The following is a 17158-nucleotide window of genomic DNA, read 5'->3' as shown; positions in this document are numbered from 1 at the left end:
AAATTCCATCTTAAATAAAAATGTTATATTAAATCCTTATCAAAGACGCCATCCTGCGGTTACCAAATGGTTCCCGTCACCGGCAGAGCCATCGATGACATCACAGGAGGTGACCGCTGGACAGCAGAGAGACGCAGGACACTGAACATGGCGGCACACACAGGGATACCAGGGAGTCCATTACTTGGGATCGTGTTACTGATATTTAGCTCTTTCTCAGGTTATTAACCACACGCCCGTTCAAAATTCCTTCTTCGGCCCAAAAGAGACACCATAACGTTTGGAAACTTTTCATGCTGGGTATCTTTAGCAAGTGTTGGATTGGACAAGGAGGGTGTAGACATCTTCCATAAAAGACTCCCCCCCGCCTCCCAAGGCAGGGGTGGCCAACCCCAGTCCTCAAGGGCCACCAACAGGCCAGGTATTAAGGCTATCCCTGCTTCAGCACTCATGGCTCAATCAGTGGCTCAGCTCAGAATGACTGAGCCACCTGTGCTGAAGCTGGGATATCGTTAAAACCTGACCTGTTGGTGGCCCTTGAGACTGGAGTTTGCCCCCCCTGCACTAAGGGAAGCTAGACAAACAGATCATTTTAGTTAATGGAAACTTTCACCCTTTGGTGGCAAAAGGGTTAATATACAAAGTCCCTAACCTGAAGAAACCTACATTAACCGCTGCTATAACTAGCCCGTCAGTATTTCTTTTTCTTGTCTGCCCATATAGTGTGATGTGCTGTTAGACATGACTTTAAAGGTATATCCGCAGACAGCAGCACATATTACTGTGGAAACTAAACGGAAAGCACTTAGCAGTGTAACTCATTCTCTGGTATTCAAAACATCTGTTTCAGCGGCAGCCCCTACTGGGACCAAAGTGCACTAACGGCGGTGACATGTTTAAGGGGTCATATCGGGGTGGTTGATGTTTGTTACCCAAAATCTGACACCTATAAGTATATTTTACTTTGTAAAGATGATGAGCTGACACCTGGGAGGGGGGGTGATTTCCTCTGGCTGCTCCCTTCTCTCTGATGTCACTGGGTGTTCAACAAGCGTTTGCACAGGCAGAGACCCACCTCCCCTTATCTTTATTGGCCCTCTGATAAGGACAGGGGGGATAAGGGGAAAGAAAACACTTGGCTGACAAACACGTTCAGAGGTCCCCTAAGAAATGCCGTGTGTAAATATTTCCCAGAGAAACAAAAGAAGTCACCATTTTCTATCACTATTACTTTCCATTGCTTTATAACCCAGGGGTGCGCAAACTGGGGGGCGCAAGATTTTCCAGGGGGGGGAGCGGTGGTTGCAGAGGCCCCACGCTCTTCCACACGGCATTTAAATTAAATGCCGGGGGATCGCGTGAGGCCTCTGCAACTAACCTTACCTTGTCTTCGGCGACACGTCGCCATGGCAATGCGGCATCAAATGACCCTGCGGGGGTCACGTGATGTCATGTTTTGTCCCGTGACCCCACAGCGTACTTTAACGCCAAAGACAAGGTAAGGAAGGGGCCGCGAGCAGGGGGGGAAGGGGGAGAGCAGGCATGGGGGCGCAGACTGAAAAGTTTGTGCACCCCTGCTTTAATGAGCCAATTACATTGCTAAATTGTTGACAAAGTGTACATCTTTGTCCTGCTGTGTGGGATTGCACCTTAACAAATATGATTTTTTGGGGGCTTGCCAAGCGAAATAAAGATCTTACAACAAATATGACTATAGATGCAGCTTATATATAGGGGTTAGTTAGGGACGAAGATCCTTATTCTACATCTCGTGGAAAGTCCCATTGCCTTAATTGGGGTTTCTGTGCGTTTGCACCGGAATGGCGCTATCGCAGTTTTTAGTAACCTCCGTGAGGAAATAACGCATTACAATTTAGAAACCTGCAGTGATCAGGGATGGGTTATGCAGCAGTTTTTGTTTTTTTTAAACCTAGAACGGTGGCCATATTTAATAGCCCCATGCAATAAATGTTTATCAATATCTCTCCAAAATAGGAAGCTACAGGGCAATAAAAATGCACTTCTCGAGCAGCACTTCTAAAAACGGAATTTTTAAAGGCTTATCCAACCACTCCAATAACAGCAGGGTTTGGTACGCTATTACATCAGGGACAGCAAACTCCAGTCCTCAAGGGCCACCTACAGGTCAGGTTTTCAGAATATCTCTGCTTCAGCACAGGTGGCTCAGTCGAAGGCTGAGCCACAGATTGAGCCACCTTTGCTGAAGCACGATACTGAAGCAGGAAATCAAGAGTGCAAATACTCCCAAAGGACATGTGAAAAAAACAAGAAAAATATAGTGTAATATATTGTAATAACAGCTATAGTTATAATAACAGTTATAGTGTAATAACAGCTAATGAATCAGTACAGTGACACTTCACAAGTATCTCACTCACAATTGTGAAGATAAATATAGGCGCCGGCGGTGCGGTTGTTCAGTCACCAACTCATGGTAGAATTCTTCAAACAAGGAGAACTTCAGTCGAGAACTTGGCCCAGGTTAAAAAATCCCTGATGAAGCTCAACGAGTGAAACGCGTAGGGTGAGCGTGCAGACCATTTAGAGACGCCCCCAAGGTGTGTGGTGAACTACTCTGAGGATCCTGGGCCAAGTTCTCTTGGTTCTTTCCCCTTCCTGTATTTGGACATGGTTTTCTGTGGCCGGCCACCGCAGGTGTTCGTATCAGGATGGGGTGTTGCAGTTCTCAACTGGTTCCCAGGGTGGTCCATTTGCCTGTACCTACAGCACTTTTGTAAGTGTATTACCTTTATGTTTCTATATATATTAAAAAAACTGCACTATTTGTGTCCTCTCTGTTCTGTCCCTCCACATATGGGAATCTACTCCATCTCCCTATCCTGTTCCTGAGGGACGTTATTCAAAGCTTGTTGAAGAATTCTACCACGAGTTGGTGACTTGGACAACCACACCACCGGCGCCTATATTTATCTTCACAATTGTGAGTGAGATACTTATGAAGTGTCACTGTACTGATTAATTTGCTGCACAATATGCCACCATATTTTTCTTGTTTATTTTCACATTTTTGGGGGGAGTATTTGCGCTCTTGATTTCCTGCTTCAGAGACCCATTTGGACTTTGGATTGAGTCCCTTTTCTGGAGCTGCACCACTTCCTTATGTAATATAGCATATTCTATTATTATTATATTACCAGCGTGTTCACTGGGGTTTCACTCAAACAGTATGTGCGCTTGAATCCTTTGTCTGAAGCATGGATATCCTGAAAACCTGGCCTGTTGGTGGCCCTTGAGCACTGGATTTGGCCGCCCCTGCATTACAGGAACTAATGGCACCAGAGATTTCCCCAAATCAGTTATTGTGTGGCTCCCAAAGTCATAAATAAGGGAAGTGAAATCCCTCTAAATTTACACTTAAAAAAACCTTGAAAGTTGCATTTTGAAACATTGCGCACACGTTTGCGTGTCTGATCATGTTTTACAGGCGTGAATGACCTCGTTTAAGTAGAACGATATCACTGTCATTCGTTCAGTTTGGTCCTAAGTGGAACTGAACATTGAAACACAATAGGACGTTTATATTACAGCAGCGCGTCGCATGGGGCCGTGAATATTTATTCCTTAAAGAGATCTCTGCTTTGAAGAAGCAGTCCTCACTAATATATATATACATTCAATCCTTCTGTCAATGTAACTCTACAGCTACAATGTATTCTTATATCACAAAGGTAACATTATTGTTACAGTTTGCAGCTCAAACTGCTGGGAATATTGGCAACAAATTATCACAAGCAGCAAAGTGTTGCAAAGATCTTGCACTGCTGGGGAGGTGTGCTACACCTGCTATAGAAATCACAGGATGCTCAGTATATTGAAGACGGCATTAAGATTTGAATAATAATTTAAATTTTTTTAAAGTATTATCTATTACTACAGAACTGATCTGTAAAAAAATAAAAACCCACACGTAGGATATTGCATGGATAGCTCCTGTAACACGTGTTTCATTCTGCCCGAGGGAGTGGGGCAACCCCCGGCTGCCAAGATCAGTTCAAATTCCTTGTCTTGTTTTCCAGACCTTGACTCCGGTGAGAAAAAAAAAAAAAAGGCTGGAGGATCTTGTGTGAGGTCTCGGGAAATGCCACGGAGAGTTTTCTGTGTCCAATGGACTTGTCGTCCCTTTAACCCAGGGGTGACCAACTCCAGTCCTCAAGGGCTACCAAATGGTCAGGTTTTCAGGATATCCCTGCTTCAGCACAGGTGCTGAGCCACTTATTGGGCCACCTGTGCTGAAGCAGGGATATCCTGAAAACCTGACCTGTTGGTGGCCCTTGAGGACTGGAGTTAGCTACCCCCTGCTTTCACCTGTAGCAACTTCAAGCAGCTAAGCGGAGAAGTTAAAAAGGATGAAACGACTATTATACACAGTTTGTTGCTAGCTCTGGAATACCTTATCCCAGCCGTATGGCAGCTGTCTAACAAGCAGGCTGAATATTTAAACGTGCAGTCCAATTTAGCTGGCCAGAAAACAACCTTTTGTACATAATATGTGTGTCTTTAATCTATTAAAGCAGCATTCCAAGCTCCTGGTTTTTTTTTTTAGCCCCTTTAATATGTGCTTCAATTAGTGTTATACCGGGTCCAACATTTTCTGAAAACCGGGTAACAGGTACCCGGGCAAAATTAATAAATTAATAATTTTACCCGGCTGAGTAGCCGGTTACCCGGACGGCACTTACCTGCAGGGTGAGGAAGGCCACGGCGACGTCTGCAGCAGGAATACAGCACACAGCTGATACCAGTGTGAGCCGGAGAACCATGTGACCGGAGCCGGAGCGTTCCTATTGGACATACGGGGAGGAGCCGGCTGTCCAATCAATAGGAACACTCCTGCTCCCAGATGTTGCCGCGGTTTTCCTCACCCGTCTTCTTCACCTTCCATCGTTGGCTGCAGGTAAGTGAGCAAGTATTTTTATTTATAGTGATATTACCCAACGCTGGTTCCTACCCGGTGATGGGCCCATCCCACTGCTGCTGGGTCCTGGTAATGTCCGGGTAGCTGAAAAAACGCCAGGTAAGCCGGGTACCGGGTAATTACCCGTTGCTCGGTACATCACTAGCTTCAATACAATCCACACAATGATAAGTAATTAGCTAAGTTGCCAATCAATCCGTTCTCCTGTGATCGATCGGCGAAGATTCGGCTCAGGGGTTCACTAAATGGCTGTCAGTGCAGCAGAAGAGGGCCAAAGATGCAAAGTTCTGTGGGCAAGATCTTGTGACCAGGCAGTCACTAGATACAATTGGTGCACTGCAAGAGAGAGGGCAGGGCTCAAGAAAGGGTGTGCCAGAGCCTGTTTCAGAAGAGAAAGGGGATGTGACTTTGTAAATGGTTGCTATAGAAACAAAAAATGCTTGTTACATTATAATACATAAAAAATGTCAGAGTTGTTTTAAAAAAATGCTACAAGTATTTTCTCATAGTACAGAACTGATTTGTATATATATTTTTTAAAATACGTGTAGGATATTGCTTGGTCTGCAGCTTTAAAGTCAAAGATTCGGCTTCTTTTACTTCTTTGATGATTAATTGCAAATACCTTTCTTAGGGACCTCTGAATGTAGGGGGAATTTGTCAGTCCAAATCAGGGAGCCAATAAAGATATGTGATTTGTTTTGATCTTTCTATAATCTCATAAAGCCATCTTTCTCTATTTCACCACATACAAGAATAATGAAACCACAAGAATACTTATAAGAAGTTACATGACATCATAGTGACATACTAACATAGTTACATAGTAGATGAGGTTGAAAAAAGACATATGTCCATCAAATTTAACCTGTGCTAACATTTAGATGACAGATACTGATCCTATATTTGTATTTACAGTATATTGATCCAGTGGAAGGCAAACACAAAACCCCAGTGACACATTAGCCAGATAGATATCGATCCTTTTCAATAATTAGGCAGTAGTTTCCTCCTGAAACTTGCAGTAAAACTTCCTCAAGTCCCATATCTATTGGATAATTAACTCAATCTAGCAATGGGCCCTTTCGTATTGTGATTGACAATTATAATTTACCTTATTAAAAACGTTCAAAGCAGAAGAGTATAAAAGCCACGTATGCAAGTGTTTAATTCAAAATTCATCTGGACAAAATTACCCCAAATCTAAAAATAGTATGATCTGACTGCATAAGGTTTTCATGCTATTATAGAATTCAGTGGGACATGCAACATGTTGCTAGCACATGTGTTTTCTTTCCCTTTAGCCCATTCTGTCCTTATCAGACTGCCCATAAAGATAAGGGAAGGGGGACAGGGAGGCTCTGCCTGCGCAAACTCTTGTTGAACACACAGGGATATCTAACAGAAGGGAGCAGCCCAAGGAACTCACACCCCTCCCAGGTCTCAGTTTTACAAACTACATTTTAAAACAATTTTCTAAAAATACTTATTGGTGTCTGATTTGAGTAAAAAAGGCCTCAAAATCACCTAGATCGGGGTGGGGCTGCAACTCCAGGCCTTAAGGGCCACAAACGGGTCAGATTTTCAGGATATCCTTTCTTCAGCACAGGTTGAGTCACTCGTGCTGAAGCAGGGATATCCTGAAATCCTGATCTGTTGGTGGCCTTTCAGCACTGGAGTTGGCCACGTCTGGCCTAGATGTACAATAATTCCTTAAGCATGGCACTGCCATTAATGTCCTTTGGTCCTTGGAGGAACTGACCCTTTATACACAGTAAAGACACAAGTCACAGTGGCATTGGTGCACACAATTTCAGTTCTATTGCAAACTCCCAGATAATATAGGCCCAGCATATCTACCCAGGCATCAGATCCACCAAGGAAGTTATAGAACCTGGGATGAATTGCTGGCTCTGGTTTAATGACGATCAGATGAGTCTAAGCAAGAAATTGGCCCTGGCCGGAATTGAACCAGCGTCCCCCTTCTCTAAAACCAGGGTTGTCACCATGCAAGCAACTCAATAGTCAACCGAAGTAGTCGATTTCTCATTATAAGACTACACCTCAAATTAAGAGCCTATCTGCATACCAATTATGGAGTGTCATGGGACTATACCACTGGTCGAGATGTAAAAATCCGAGCTTGTGGCCACATGCCTGCACCATTTTCTTTTGCACTATATTGTGTACGCGATCTCGCCTTGCCCTTTTCTAAACTGTTTTTATTGTTAAAATCTGATGCTCTGTTCAGGAGATGTAAGCGTTTTAATTGTTAAGTGAGGTTAAAATTACGTTTTTTTCCCAGTTAGTCTAAAGGTTAGACATACACAGCCTTCAGGGATTCTGGGTAATGATATGCAAATGAGCACTCACAGTGAGCCACTGTTTACTTATCCATTTTTACATGGGACCCCTGTAAGCTTATGCCTGCCGTATTACACAGCTTTTCAGCACAGCCGGGGTTAAAGAAGTGCAAGGCCGGCAGCCCTACTCACAGACAGCTGTTTCGACCGTTTGGGTCTCAAAGTGTGGCACGCCGTTTTATGGAAGTGAATACACCTTACGGTAAAGATTCCCACCTTCTCCGCCAGTAGCTCGCGAATCTTGCTGGCCTGCAGGCGAAACTTGTAGAGTTGCGTCTCCAGGGTGAGACAGCGCTTCTGCCAGTCGGTGCCAGGGCCGTTCCCCAGCATTAAATCTGCCATGGCTGAACAATGAGTCCCTTACAGCAGGTCCTCAACAAGGCCCTGAAATGAAATCAAAGCGACACCGCGGTTATTAGCAATCCCTTTCCAGGTCAGTGTTTGAGGCAGCGACCCAGGTTTCATTTTTTTTTTTTAAGTGAAAATTCTTTGCTGGCGCCTGCGGGTTTCATGGGGAAAAATCCTTGCATTGTAACGAAAAACCGTAACACGAGTGATGTCATGGTACTAATAGGCGCGCGCCATCGCTCGCGTCCATCGCGCATTGCCGTTGCGCTTTCACCCATTGCGCGTTGCCGTTGCGCTTGCACCCATCGTGCGTTGCCATTGACTTGCACCCATCGCGCGTTGCCGTTGACTTGCACCCATCGCGCGTTGCCATTGCGCTTGCACCCATCGCGCGTTGCCATTGCGCTTGCACCCATCGCGCGTTGCCATTGCGCTTGCACCCATCGCGCGTTGCCATTGCGCTTGCACCCATCGCGCGTTGCTGTCGTGCTCGCGCATGCGCAAAAAAACACTGCCAGGTCTCGCCGCACATGTGCAGTGGCAACCGGACTCGGCGCTTGGGAGACAGACACACACATAGGCAGACAGACACACACACACAAAGGCAGGCACACACACACAGAGGCAGACACACACGCACAACACACACACAGAGGCAGGCACACACACACACAAACACACAGAGGCAGATAGACACACACACACACACAGAGGCAGGGGCACACACACACACACACACACACACACACACACACACACACACAAACACACAGAGGCAGATAGACACACACACACACAGAGGCAGGCACACACACACACACACACACAGGCAGGCACACACACACAGAGGCAGACACACACACACACACACACACAGAGGCAGGCATACACACACACACACACACACACACAGAGGCAGACACACACACACACACACACACACACACACACACACACACTCACAGAGGCAGACACACAGAGGCAGGCACACACAGAGGCAGGCACACACAGAGGCAGGCACACACACACACAGGCAGACACACACACACACACACATACACACAGGCAGACACACAGGCAGACACACACACACACACACACACACACACACACAAAGAGGCAGACACACACAGAGGCAGGCAGACACACACACAGGCAGACACACACAGAGGCAGGCACACACAGAGGCAGACACACACAGAGGCAGACACACAAACACACACACACACACACACACACACACACACAGAGGCAGGCACGCACACACAAAGAGACGCACGCATGCACACACATGCACGCACGCACAGAGACAGTTAGTATAACTATATAAGTGCAAATAGCTAAAACAGAGGAGTGTGCCGAGCACGCACTTTCTAAGTCAAACTTCTTTGCGTTTTGCCACTGACATTGTGTTTTGAATTTGAATTCAAAATATCACCATCACAAATACAACATCTGTGACAAAACAGTGACCAAAGACAAAGAAGTTTCACTTAAGATGAGACTTTTTTATAATGTAACTGTATTTATTTTTTATTACAGGTTTGAAGCAGGGGGTCTTCGGAGCTGAACCGCGTTGATTTAAGCTTCGGGCACCCTCTGCTTCCCGAGATACTTACAATATATATATTATATATATATATAATATTGGTCTTCCTTTTTTGTGAATGAATCTCTGTTTGCGTTTAGCTTTGCACTTCCCATAATTAATACCGCTGTGTGCCGCCAAAACTTTGACCTAATGTGACTGTCATGCAGAAAGACACTCAGCCCATTGTATGCCGATCACATCAATTAATTCATGTTCTCTAATGAATAGGGACTTTCTGCCGGGGATTTAATAAGAGTGAACAAACACACAGATCCCCTGCAGTCAGTGGCAAGCTTTCACACATGAACACACACAGTAAACTAGCTGCACCATTCAATTATTTCTCCCTAACAAAAGTTTAGCTGTACGTTCGGAAACGTTTTCAGGGGCCGACATGAAAGCTCTTTCATAGGAGTACAGAGTCTTCCAAACCTCACAGCTCTTCAAGTGCACTGTTTAAAGCTGGGGTGGCCAACTCCCGTCCTCAAGGGCGACCAACAGGTCAGGTTTCAAGGATATCCCTGCTTCAGCACAGCTGGCGCAGTCTTCGGCTGAGCCAATGATTACGCCAGCTGTGCTGAAGCAGGGATATCCGTAAAAGATGACCTGTTGGTCACCCTTGGGGCGAGGAGTTGAGAGACCCGGCGTTGCCCGGGATGTAAATGCGTAATAGGTAGTATTATTTATAACTCGTGGAACAATAGGTGAGTATTTGTTGTAAAGGTTTCGGGGGGGGGGGGAGAAAGGGGAGCAGGGAGGGAGAAAGGGGAGCGGGGGGGGGAGAAAGGGGAGCGGGGGGGGAGAAAGGGGAGCGGGGGGGGAGAAAGGGGAGCGGGGGGGGGGGGGAGAAAGGGGAGCGGGGGGGGAGAAAGGGGAGCGGGGGGGGGAGAAAGGGGAGCGGGGGGGGAGAAAGGGGAGGGGGGGGGGGAAGTGGAGTCTGGCTGAGCGGCGGTAGGAAGCGCCCTGTGTGTGTGGGCCTGAGGCTGAGGCGGGACGCGCAGTGGGCCTGAGGCTGAGGCGGCATGCGCAGTGGGCCTGAGGCTGAGGCGGGACGCGCAGTGGGCCAGAGGCTGAGGCGGGACGCACAGTGACTTACCTGAGCGGGTGGTAGCGCCGGGGAGGTAAGGGAGTGGCTGGGGTAGGAGGGCCGCGCTTCCCGTCCGGAGCCAGTGCAGGACGGCGCACGTGAGGGGGGGGGGAGGGGGGCGGACAGAGGGTGTGTGTGTGTATAGAGCTGCTGTGTTGTGTGTGTGTGTGTATAGAGCTGCTGTGTTGTGTGTGTGTGTGTGTGTGTGTGTGTATAGAGCTGCTGTGTTGTGTGTGTGTGTGTATAGAGCTGCTGTGTTGTGTGTGTGTGTGTGTGTGTGTGTGTATAGAGCTGCTGTGTTGTGTGTGTGTGTGTATAGAGCTGCTGTGTTGTGTGTGTGTGTGTATAGAGCTGCTGTGTGTGTGTGTGTGTGTGTGTGTGTGTGTGTGTGTGTGTGTGTGTGTGTGTGTGTGTGTGTGTGTGTGTGTGTGTGTGTGTGTGTGTGTGTGTGTGTGTGTGTGTGTGTGTGCTTTCACTAATATAGTATAAGATTAAAACTTTTAACATTTCCAAATGCTCTGGAGGGGATTTACAATATTTATCTAATGTCTTTTAGTGCTAAGCCTGTCAGTCCTCAGAGCCCCAGGCAAATGGCTCTTCTTGATCTGGGCTTTGTTTGCAAAGTAATAATTATTAGCCTGACCGGTAAATATTAGCAGTTTTTAAGCTGAATGCAGCAGAGCCGGAGTAATGCAAAAAACGGACTCTTTAACACAAGCTACAGATAAATACAGATACAGTTAGATTGTCAGCTCTTCAGGGCAGGAACTCTTTTCCCAATGTTACTTTAATGTCTGAAAGCGCTTCTTCCCATTACGTGTTATATTATTATATTACTGCTGTGAAGTACCTGGCAGGCGCTATATAAATAAAGACATACATAAGATAGTTGCTTTAAGGGTGAATTTATCTTTGGAAGGATGTCAACTGAACTAATAAGTTGTTTCAAAAATATCTCTGATCTGCTAAGTTGGGTGACGAGAACTGTGACATATTAAAGTCTCTACACATTATAAGTTCATCTGTGAAGAACTCGCTAATTTCTCCACTAACAGGCATCACAGCGAAAAGCCTTTGATCCAAACTTCTGCAGCTTCAAAGAACCACAGACCCAGATTGCAGAAAACGCAAAAGGTCTCCCCACTATTATATAGTCGGTAAATAACCATATGAAAAATCAAAAACAGTCACGCATTTAAATAAAAAAAGAACTCAATCCAATTAGAACTATTCCGGTGGGAAGTGCAGCATGTCATCTCCGAAGTGCTGTCTTGGGGGCCACAGCTTCTCTGAGCGCATGGTCCGTGCTACCAAACAAATCTGATCAAGGAGTCTCTACACATAATTGACGGTGCAAATTGTGTGTGCTAGTAGATATGGAGTGGGCAACTGCAGTCCTTAAGGGCTACCGAAAGGTCAGGTTTGCTGGATATCCCTGCTTCAGCACAGGTGGCTCAATCAGTGGCTCAGAGTTCGACCTGTTGGTGGCCTTTGAAGTTGCTCGGCCCTGTAGTAGATGCTGGATTGCGGCCAATTAGAACCGGCAACAAATCCGCCCATTACACATCTTATCAAGAGAAGAACTCCTCAACTAACCTACGTCTATGGAAATAATACTACGATATTTGATCAACTTCAAATGGAAGGAATAGCCTTATTCCGGCTGCTGAATCACGTCAGGGGAGGGGTGTGGCACTGTGAACTGGTTTGGGGATCATATACTGGGATAGAGGGTCTTTAATGAGACCGACAGCAAAGAGAGGTCACTCCGGAGCGCACCCATAGGCCATCATAAAACGTAGCTTTTATTTACACTTGAAAATGTCACATATAAATGAAAAGAAGGGCAGGCAGTTCCATGCAGCCCAGTAAAGACAGGAATACAGTATGTGCTGAGTTTAACCCTGTATTTTATGTCATATTGGTGTTACTGTATACTGAGATACTGAGCTTGTGGGGCTCAACATATCAGCCTACTTTCTGCAGGGCAGCGTAAGGATATAATGATATAGACGAGGGGCACTCAACTCCACTACTCAAGACACCCCCAACAAGTCCGGTTTTAAGGCTATCCCAGCTTCAGCACAGGTGGCTCAATCAGTGGCTCAGTCCAAGACTGACGGGGTCTTGAGGACTGTTGGAGATCTTGAGGACTGAAGTTGAGCACCACTGATATACACAGCGTTGGAGTATAGCCAAACCTGTGGTCAAAAAGTGTAAATGGGATATTTTTCCATTGATAGGAAGCGTGGCTTACTCAGAGACAAAGTTTTATTGCAACAAGCTACCTAGTGAGATAGGGCAGGAACCGGAGAAATGAGAGAGCTAGAGGGGAAATTCCCTGACAGGATAAAATCACCTCCCTAGGTATGTTTGTGCTAAGCTGCCTGTAAAATTAAATAATAGTCATCACTCCAAGTTATCCAACTCTTAGAGCCATAAAGAGATAGATCAACGCCTCTCGATTCTCTCCAGCATGGATAGAAACATTCACCGTTTCTCTCAACTCTCTGGCTGCCTCGATTTTTCTCTCGCAGAGCTCAAAACGGCATATTCACTGCCTAACCTCAACTTCCTACTATGCCTCATTACGCCCTACGCATTTCGCTCCAACACAGTGCTTCCTCAGGGGGATTGGAAGAGCTAATGAGTTACAGGAAACACTTTCAGTTTGACACGGTATGGAAACCATGGCTAGCGCATATCACAGCATCAAAAACTATTGCTATTCAATCTGTAACATAAACATAGAATTCTTTTTAATGTAGGAAGTGGGGGAGATCCATAGCCCCCCTTTATTCCCTTCCTTCTCTTCTTGTACCAGTCAAAAGTCTGGTCTGCAGACCAAATGGTTCTTATCTGCAGTCAATATCTATGTTAAATACAAATGAATGGAAGTTTTGCAAATCTGGGACACCTACACACATCTTGATCCCCAAATGAGGATGACCAAATACATGCACAATTAGAGTATACTCAATTTGTCACGTTTTCACCCACCACAGCCTAGTTGTGTGTGGTTTGCAGCCACCATCAGCTTCACAAATCAGAAACAGTGACTCTGACCACTGATTCTGTACATCACTGTCCCGGGTTAGGGCCGGGCAATAACCTTTTCCACGATAACAATAATCAGGAATGTATTGCGAGGATGATATTTCTCGCTAAATGTCTGTTCAATAGGAAAAAAGACAAACTTTTTCAAAGGGAATGTTAAAAACATAATTTGGGATATATTTATTTTGAATGCATATTGTATTGCAAAGTAAAGATGCTGATAAGGTCAAATATCTAAAAGGCTAAGGATTTCTGAGAGAGAGAGAGAGGTGCGTGACGCGTGACGTGTGCGTGGGTGACTGACACCAGGGTGTGTGGGTGGGTGACACCAGGTTGTGTGGGTGGGTGACTGACACTAGGGTGGTTGACTGACAGTGGGTTGGTGTCTGTATTCATACACACACACACACACACACACACACACACACACACACACACACACACACACACTCTCTCACACACACACATACTCTCGCTCACACACACACACACACTCTCACACACACTTCCCCAACCTGTGGTGACCAGTTTTGTTGAGGGGACGGCGTGTGACCCGGCAACCCCCCATGTGGGCGGCCCTGACCGCCCATGCCCCCCCTAAATAATCTTGCGCCTCCTCAGGGGGGCCGCGCCCTCCAGTTTGCACATCGCTGGTTTAATGAATGTTACGCCCGGCACAGCTAATATATATATAAAACGTCCTTACTTTCGCCTATCATTGAACAGCCGAGATGGGGAAGGGATGGAAAAAGTAAATGTTAAGTGTTAGGCAGCTCCATTTGATCCATTACATACACTACTGTCCTTAATTCACTTTTATCCTATGCCCCTTCATGTAATATGAATTATATCTAGTCTTTCTAATAAATTCTCCTGGCTGAAAAACTGCGGCAGTTAGTTAATATAAGGCTATAAATCACAGAGAAAAATTGCAATTTCTTTAAACTGATGTATTTGTGCAGCTGAATAGCTGACACATAACATACACTGTATACTTTTAGGAATGCCGAATATTTACAGGGCATGAAAAATCGACGCTTAAAAACATTTGGGGGAGATAACAAGAACGATGATTTGGAGAGCATGGTTCTCTCCTGCACTAAGTTTGTTCACTCTGCCAGTAAGTGACCTTCATCTCTCAGCCCTGGAGAGCAGCCAGCCACAGAACCCCCCTCTCTGCACACAAATCGCAGGGACGATTGGCTTTTTTCGCAGGGAATTTCTAAAGCGGCTTACGTCATCTTTTCAAACAGGACACAAAAGCTAGCAGCAGGTGTTTCTGCAGTATCCCCCCCCCCCCCCCGATATATAAATGATGTGTATTACTTTCTGGAAGGTCATCCACAGTTGAACGTACAAGCTGGTTCTAAACTTTACACAGAGAGAGAGGGAAAATATATAACGTCAGTATATTGGATTCTTTTCAACGACATGTGTGGAAGAAATAAACTTCAGATTGTACGTCATAGAAAAATATACCAGGGTCATTACGGGCCAAATGTACTAAACGGCGCTACTTCGCAAGGCCTCTTCCATGTTGGAAGGCACCATATGGCCACCATTAAAGTGAATGAACCATATTTACGCGTTTTACTCCATAAGGCATCTTCTTGGCGTGGAACACACCTTACAGCTCATTCAATTGAAAGCAGCAGTCCAAGCTGCCGGTTTTTTGTTTTAATTCTCTTTCCCCCCCCCCCCCCCCCCGCTTTAATATGTGCATCAATACAATCCACACAATGAGTAATTAGCAAAGTTGCCGATCGAGCCGTTCTCCTTTTGGCTCAGGGGTTCACTAAATGGCTGTCAGTGCAGCAGAAGAGGACCAAAGATGCAAAGTTCTGTGGGGATGTTCATGTGACCAGGCAGTCACTAGATACAATTGGTGCACTTCTAGAGAGAAGGCAGGGCTCAAAAAGGGGTGTGCCAGAGCCTGTTTCAGAAAAGGAAGGCGATGTGACTTTGTAAATGGTTGCTATAGAAACAAAAAATGCTTGTTATATTATAATACATTAAAAAATGTCATTCAGACTTGTTTAAAAAATGCTACAAGTATTTTCTCATAGTACAGAACTGATTTAAAAAAAACAAAAAAAAAACACACACACATGTAGGATATTGCTTGGTCTGCAGCGTGAAAAGACTGCAAAGAAACCAAATGTACTACGCCGGGCTGGAAGGCGTCCGGTGGAGTAGCGTTTACAGAATAGCAGAGAATGCCCATCCAATCGGAAACGGAACTTGGGAAGCGGAGTGACACACTTCGGCGCTACGAGAATAGGCCCCTATGCGGGAGCTGCGGGTAAAAACCAACGAGACTGACTCCCAAATCAGTGAGAATCACTGAAAATACGTGAGCGCTGACATAACAGGGCTGAGAACAAATCCGGGTTCAATCATCCCAAAAAGTTAAAAACAGACATTTCCATAATGAAAAATTCCTTGTATGGAAAACCACGTCGGCCCAGTTATGCATACCAATAAATGAAGCGGTTATTATTATTATTATTATTATTATTATATATGAATGTTCTCTTTGTTGGAAATAAGAAACACGCATTCTTCTCACTGCAGCTTTTTGTTACACTGCACAAATCCTTCTAAGGGAATTGGGGACATTGCAACAGATTAGATTGTTTTTATCAGACACCGGTATCAAACGCTAAATCCGGAGCCTGGTGGCTACGCAGCGAATAAAATAAAAATGAAAAATAAACATGTTGCATTGTAGGCAAACTTAGCAGGGAGGTCAGCGGTTAACCCTGAGAGTGCCCACGGCACGGCGATCACATGACCGGTCCTCCGAGCGTGATCACGTGATCGCGCATCTCTGATGACAAACAGGTCATGTTCACAGGAGCTCAGAACGCCATCTCCCCTAGAAAACTAGCTACAAGCCCATGGAGTAGCCGGTAGATCAGGGGCGGCCAATGCCAGTCCTCAAGGGCCACCAACAGGTCAGGTTTTCGGGACATCCCTGCTTCAGCACAGATGACTGAGCCACTGATTGAGCCACCTGTGCTGAAAACCTGACCTTGAGGGCTGGAGTTGGCTACCCCTGCACTAGACCATGGGGCCCGGGTAGTGCCAGACCCCACAAAGTGTTACGGGGGATATCTTGTCCCAAATGAGCATTCTATAAAATAGGGGGGGGGGGACACACGACCAATCTCCATGCTATCTTACACCCCCTCATATCCACTCCCTCAAACCTTACTTGATCCAGCAGTGCAGCTGGACCATACTTTATCCTGAGACATACTCCACCCCTGGAAAGAGCAGCTATGTTACCTTTTGTTTCATCATTGTCCCTTATTCCCTCTAGAGTGTAAGCTCTCGGGATCAGGGCCCGCGTTACCTTCTGTATCTGTTTGGGCTTGTTTGTCCTTATTTGTTTGTCATTCAGTTTACGTCATTGCTTTCCCTCTGTACCCCCCCACTGTACCACGCAGTGGCATATGTTGGCGCTTTACAAATAAAGGATAATAATAACAATAAAATAATATGCGGTTACAACCAAACTCAACATCGGATCATTGACCATTATTATCTGAACCTTTACACAGACCGGCACACTGGCTTGTTTTCAGGGGGGGTGACCGGGATGAGGTCTCCGATGGAGTGGCCACGGATAAGGCCGCAGTACCCCCTCTCCCCAAAATCAAGTCATTTCTTTGATGGTTACAATCGAAGGAAAAAAATTATTATTCACTAAATTGTATTGTCGGCTAAATCAGGGGTGCGCAAACTGGGGG

General features: G+C 45.7%; 1 protein-coding gene across 5 annotated transcripts in view; it reads right to left on the bottom strand.

Annotated features, from left to right (window-relative positions):
• PLEKHH1 (pleckstrin homology, MyTH4 and FERM domain containing H1) overlaps nt 1–17158 on the bottom strand; it is a 106376-nt gene that overhangs the window by 77373 nt on the left and 11845 nt on the right. For 2 of the 5 annotated variants that reach the window (XM_075613505.1, XM_075613507.1), the window contains exon 2: nt 7522–7704. The exons of 1 other annotated variant lie outside the window; for it this stretch is intronic. In XM_075613505.1, coding sequence (XP_075469620.1) covers nt 7522–7662 — 141 coding nt within the window. In that variant the 5' untranslated portion in view covers nt 7663–7704. The remainder of the gene's footprint in view (nt 1–7521; nt 7705–17158) is intronic. 2 more of the 5 variants (XM_075613506.1, XM_075613512.1) reach the window with 1 other exon arrangement.

Source organism: Ascaphus truei, chromosome 9 (assembly GCF_040206685.1).
Source record: "Ascaphus truei isolate aAscTru1 chromosome 9, aAscTru1.hap1, whole genome shotgun sequence".
NCBI lineage: Eukaryota > Metazoa > Chordata > Amphibia > Anura > Ascaphidae > Ascaphus > Ascaphus truei.
The sequence above is the reverse complement of the archived record's forward strand: the minus strand, read 5'-3'. Positions and strand labels throughout refer to the sequence as shown.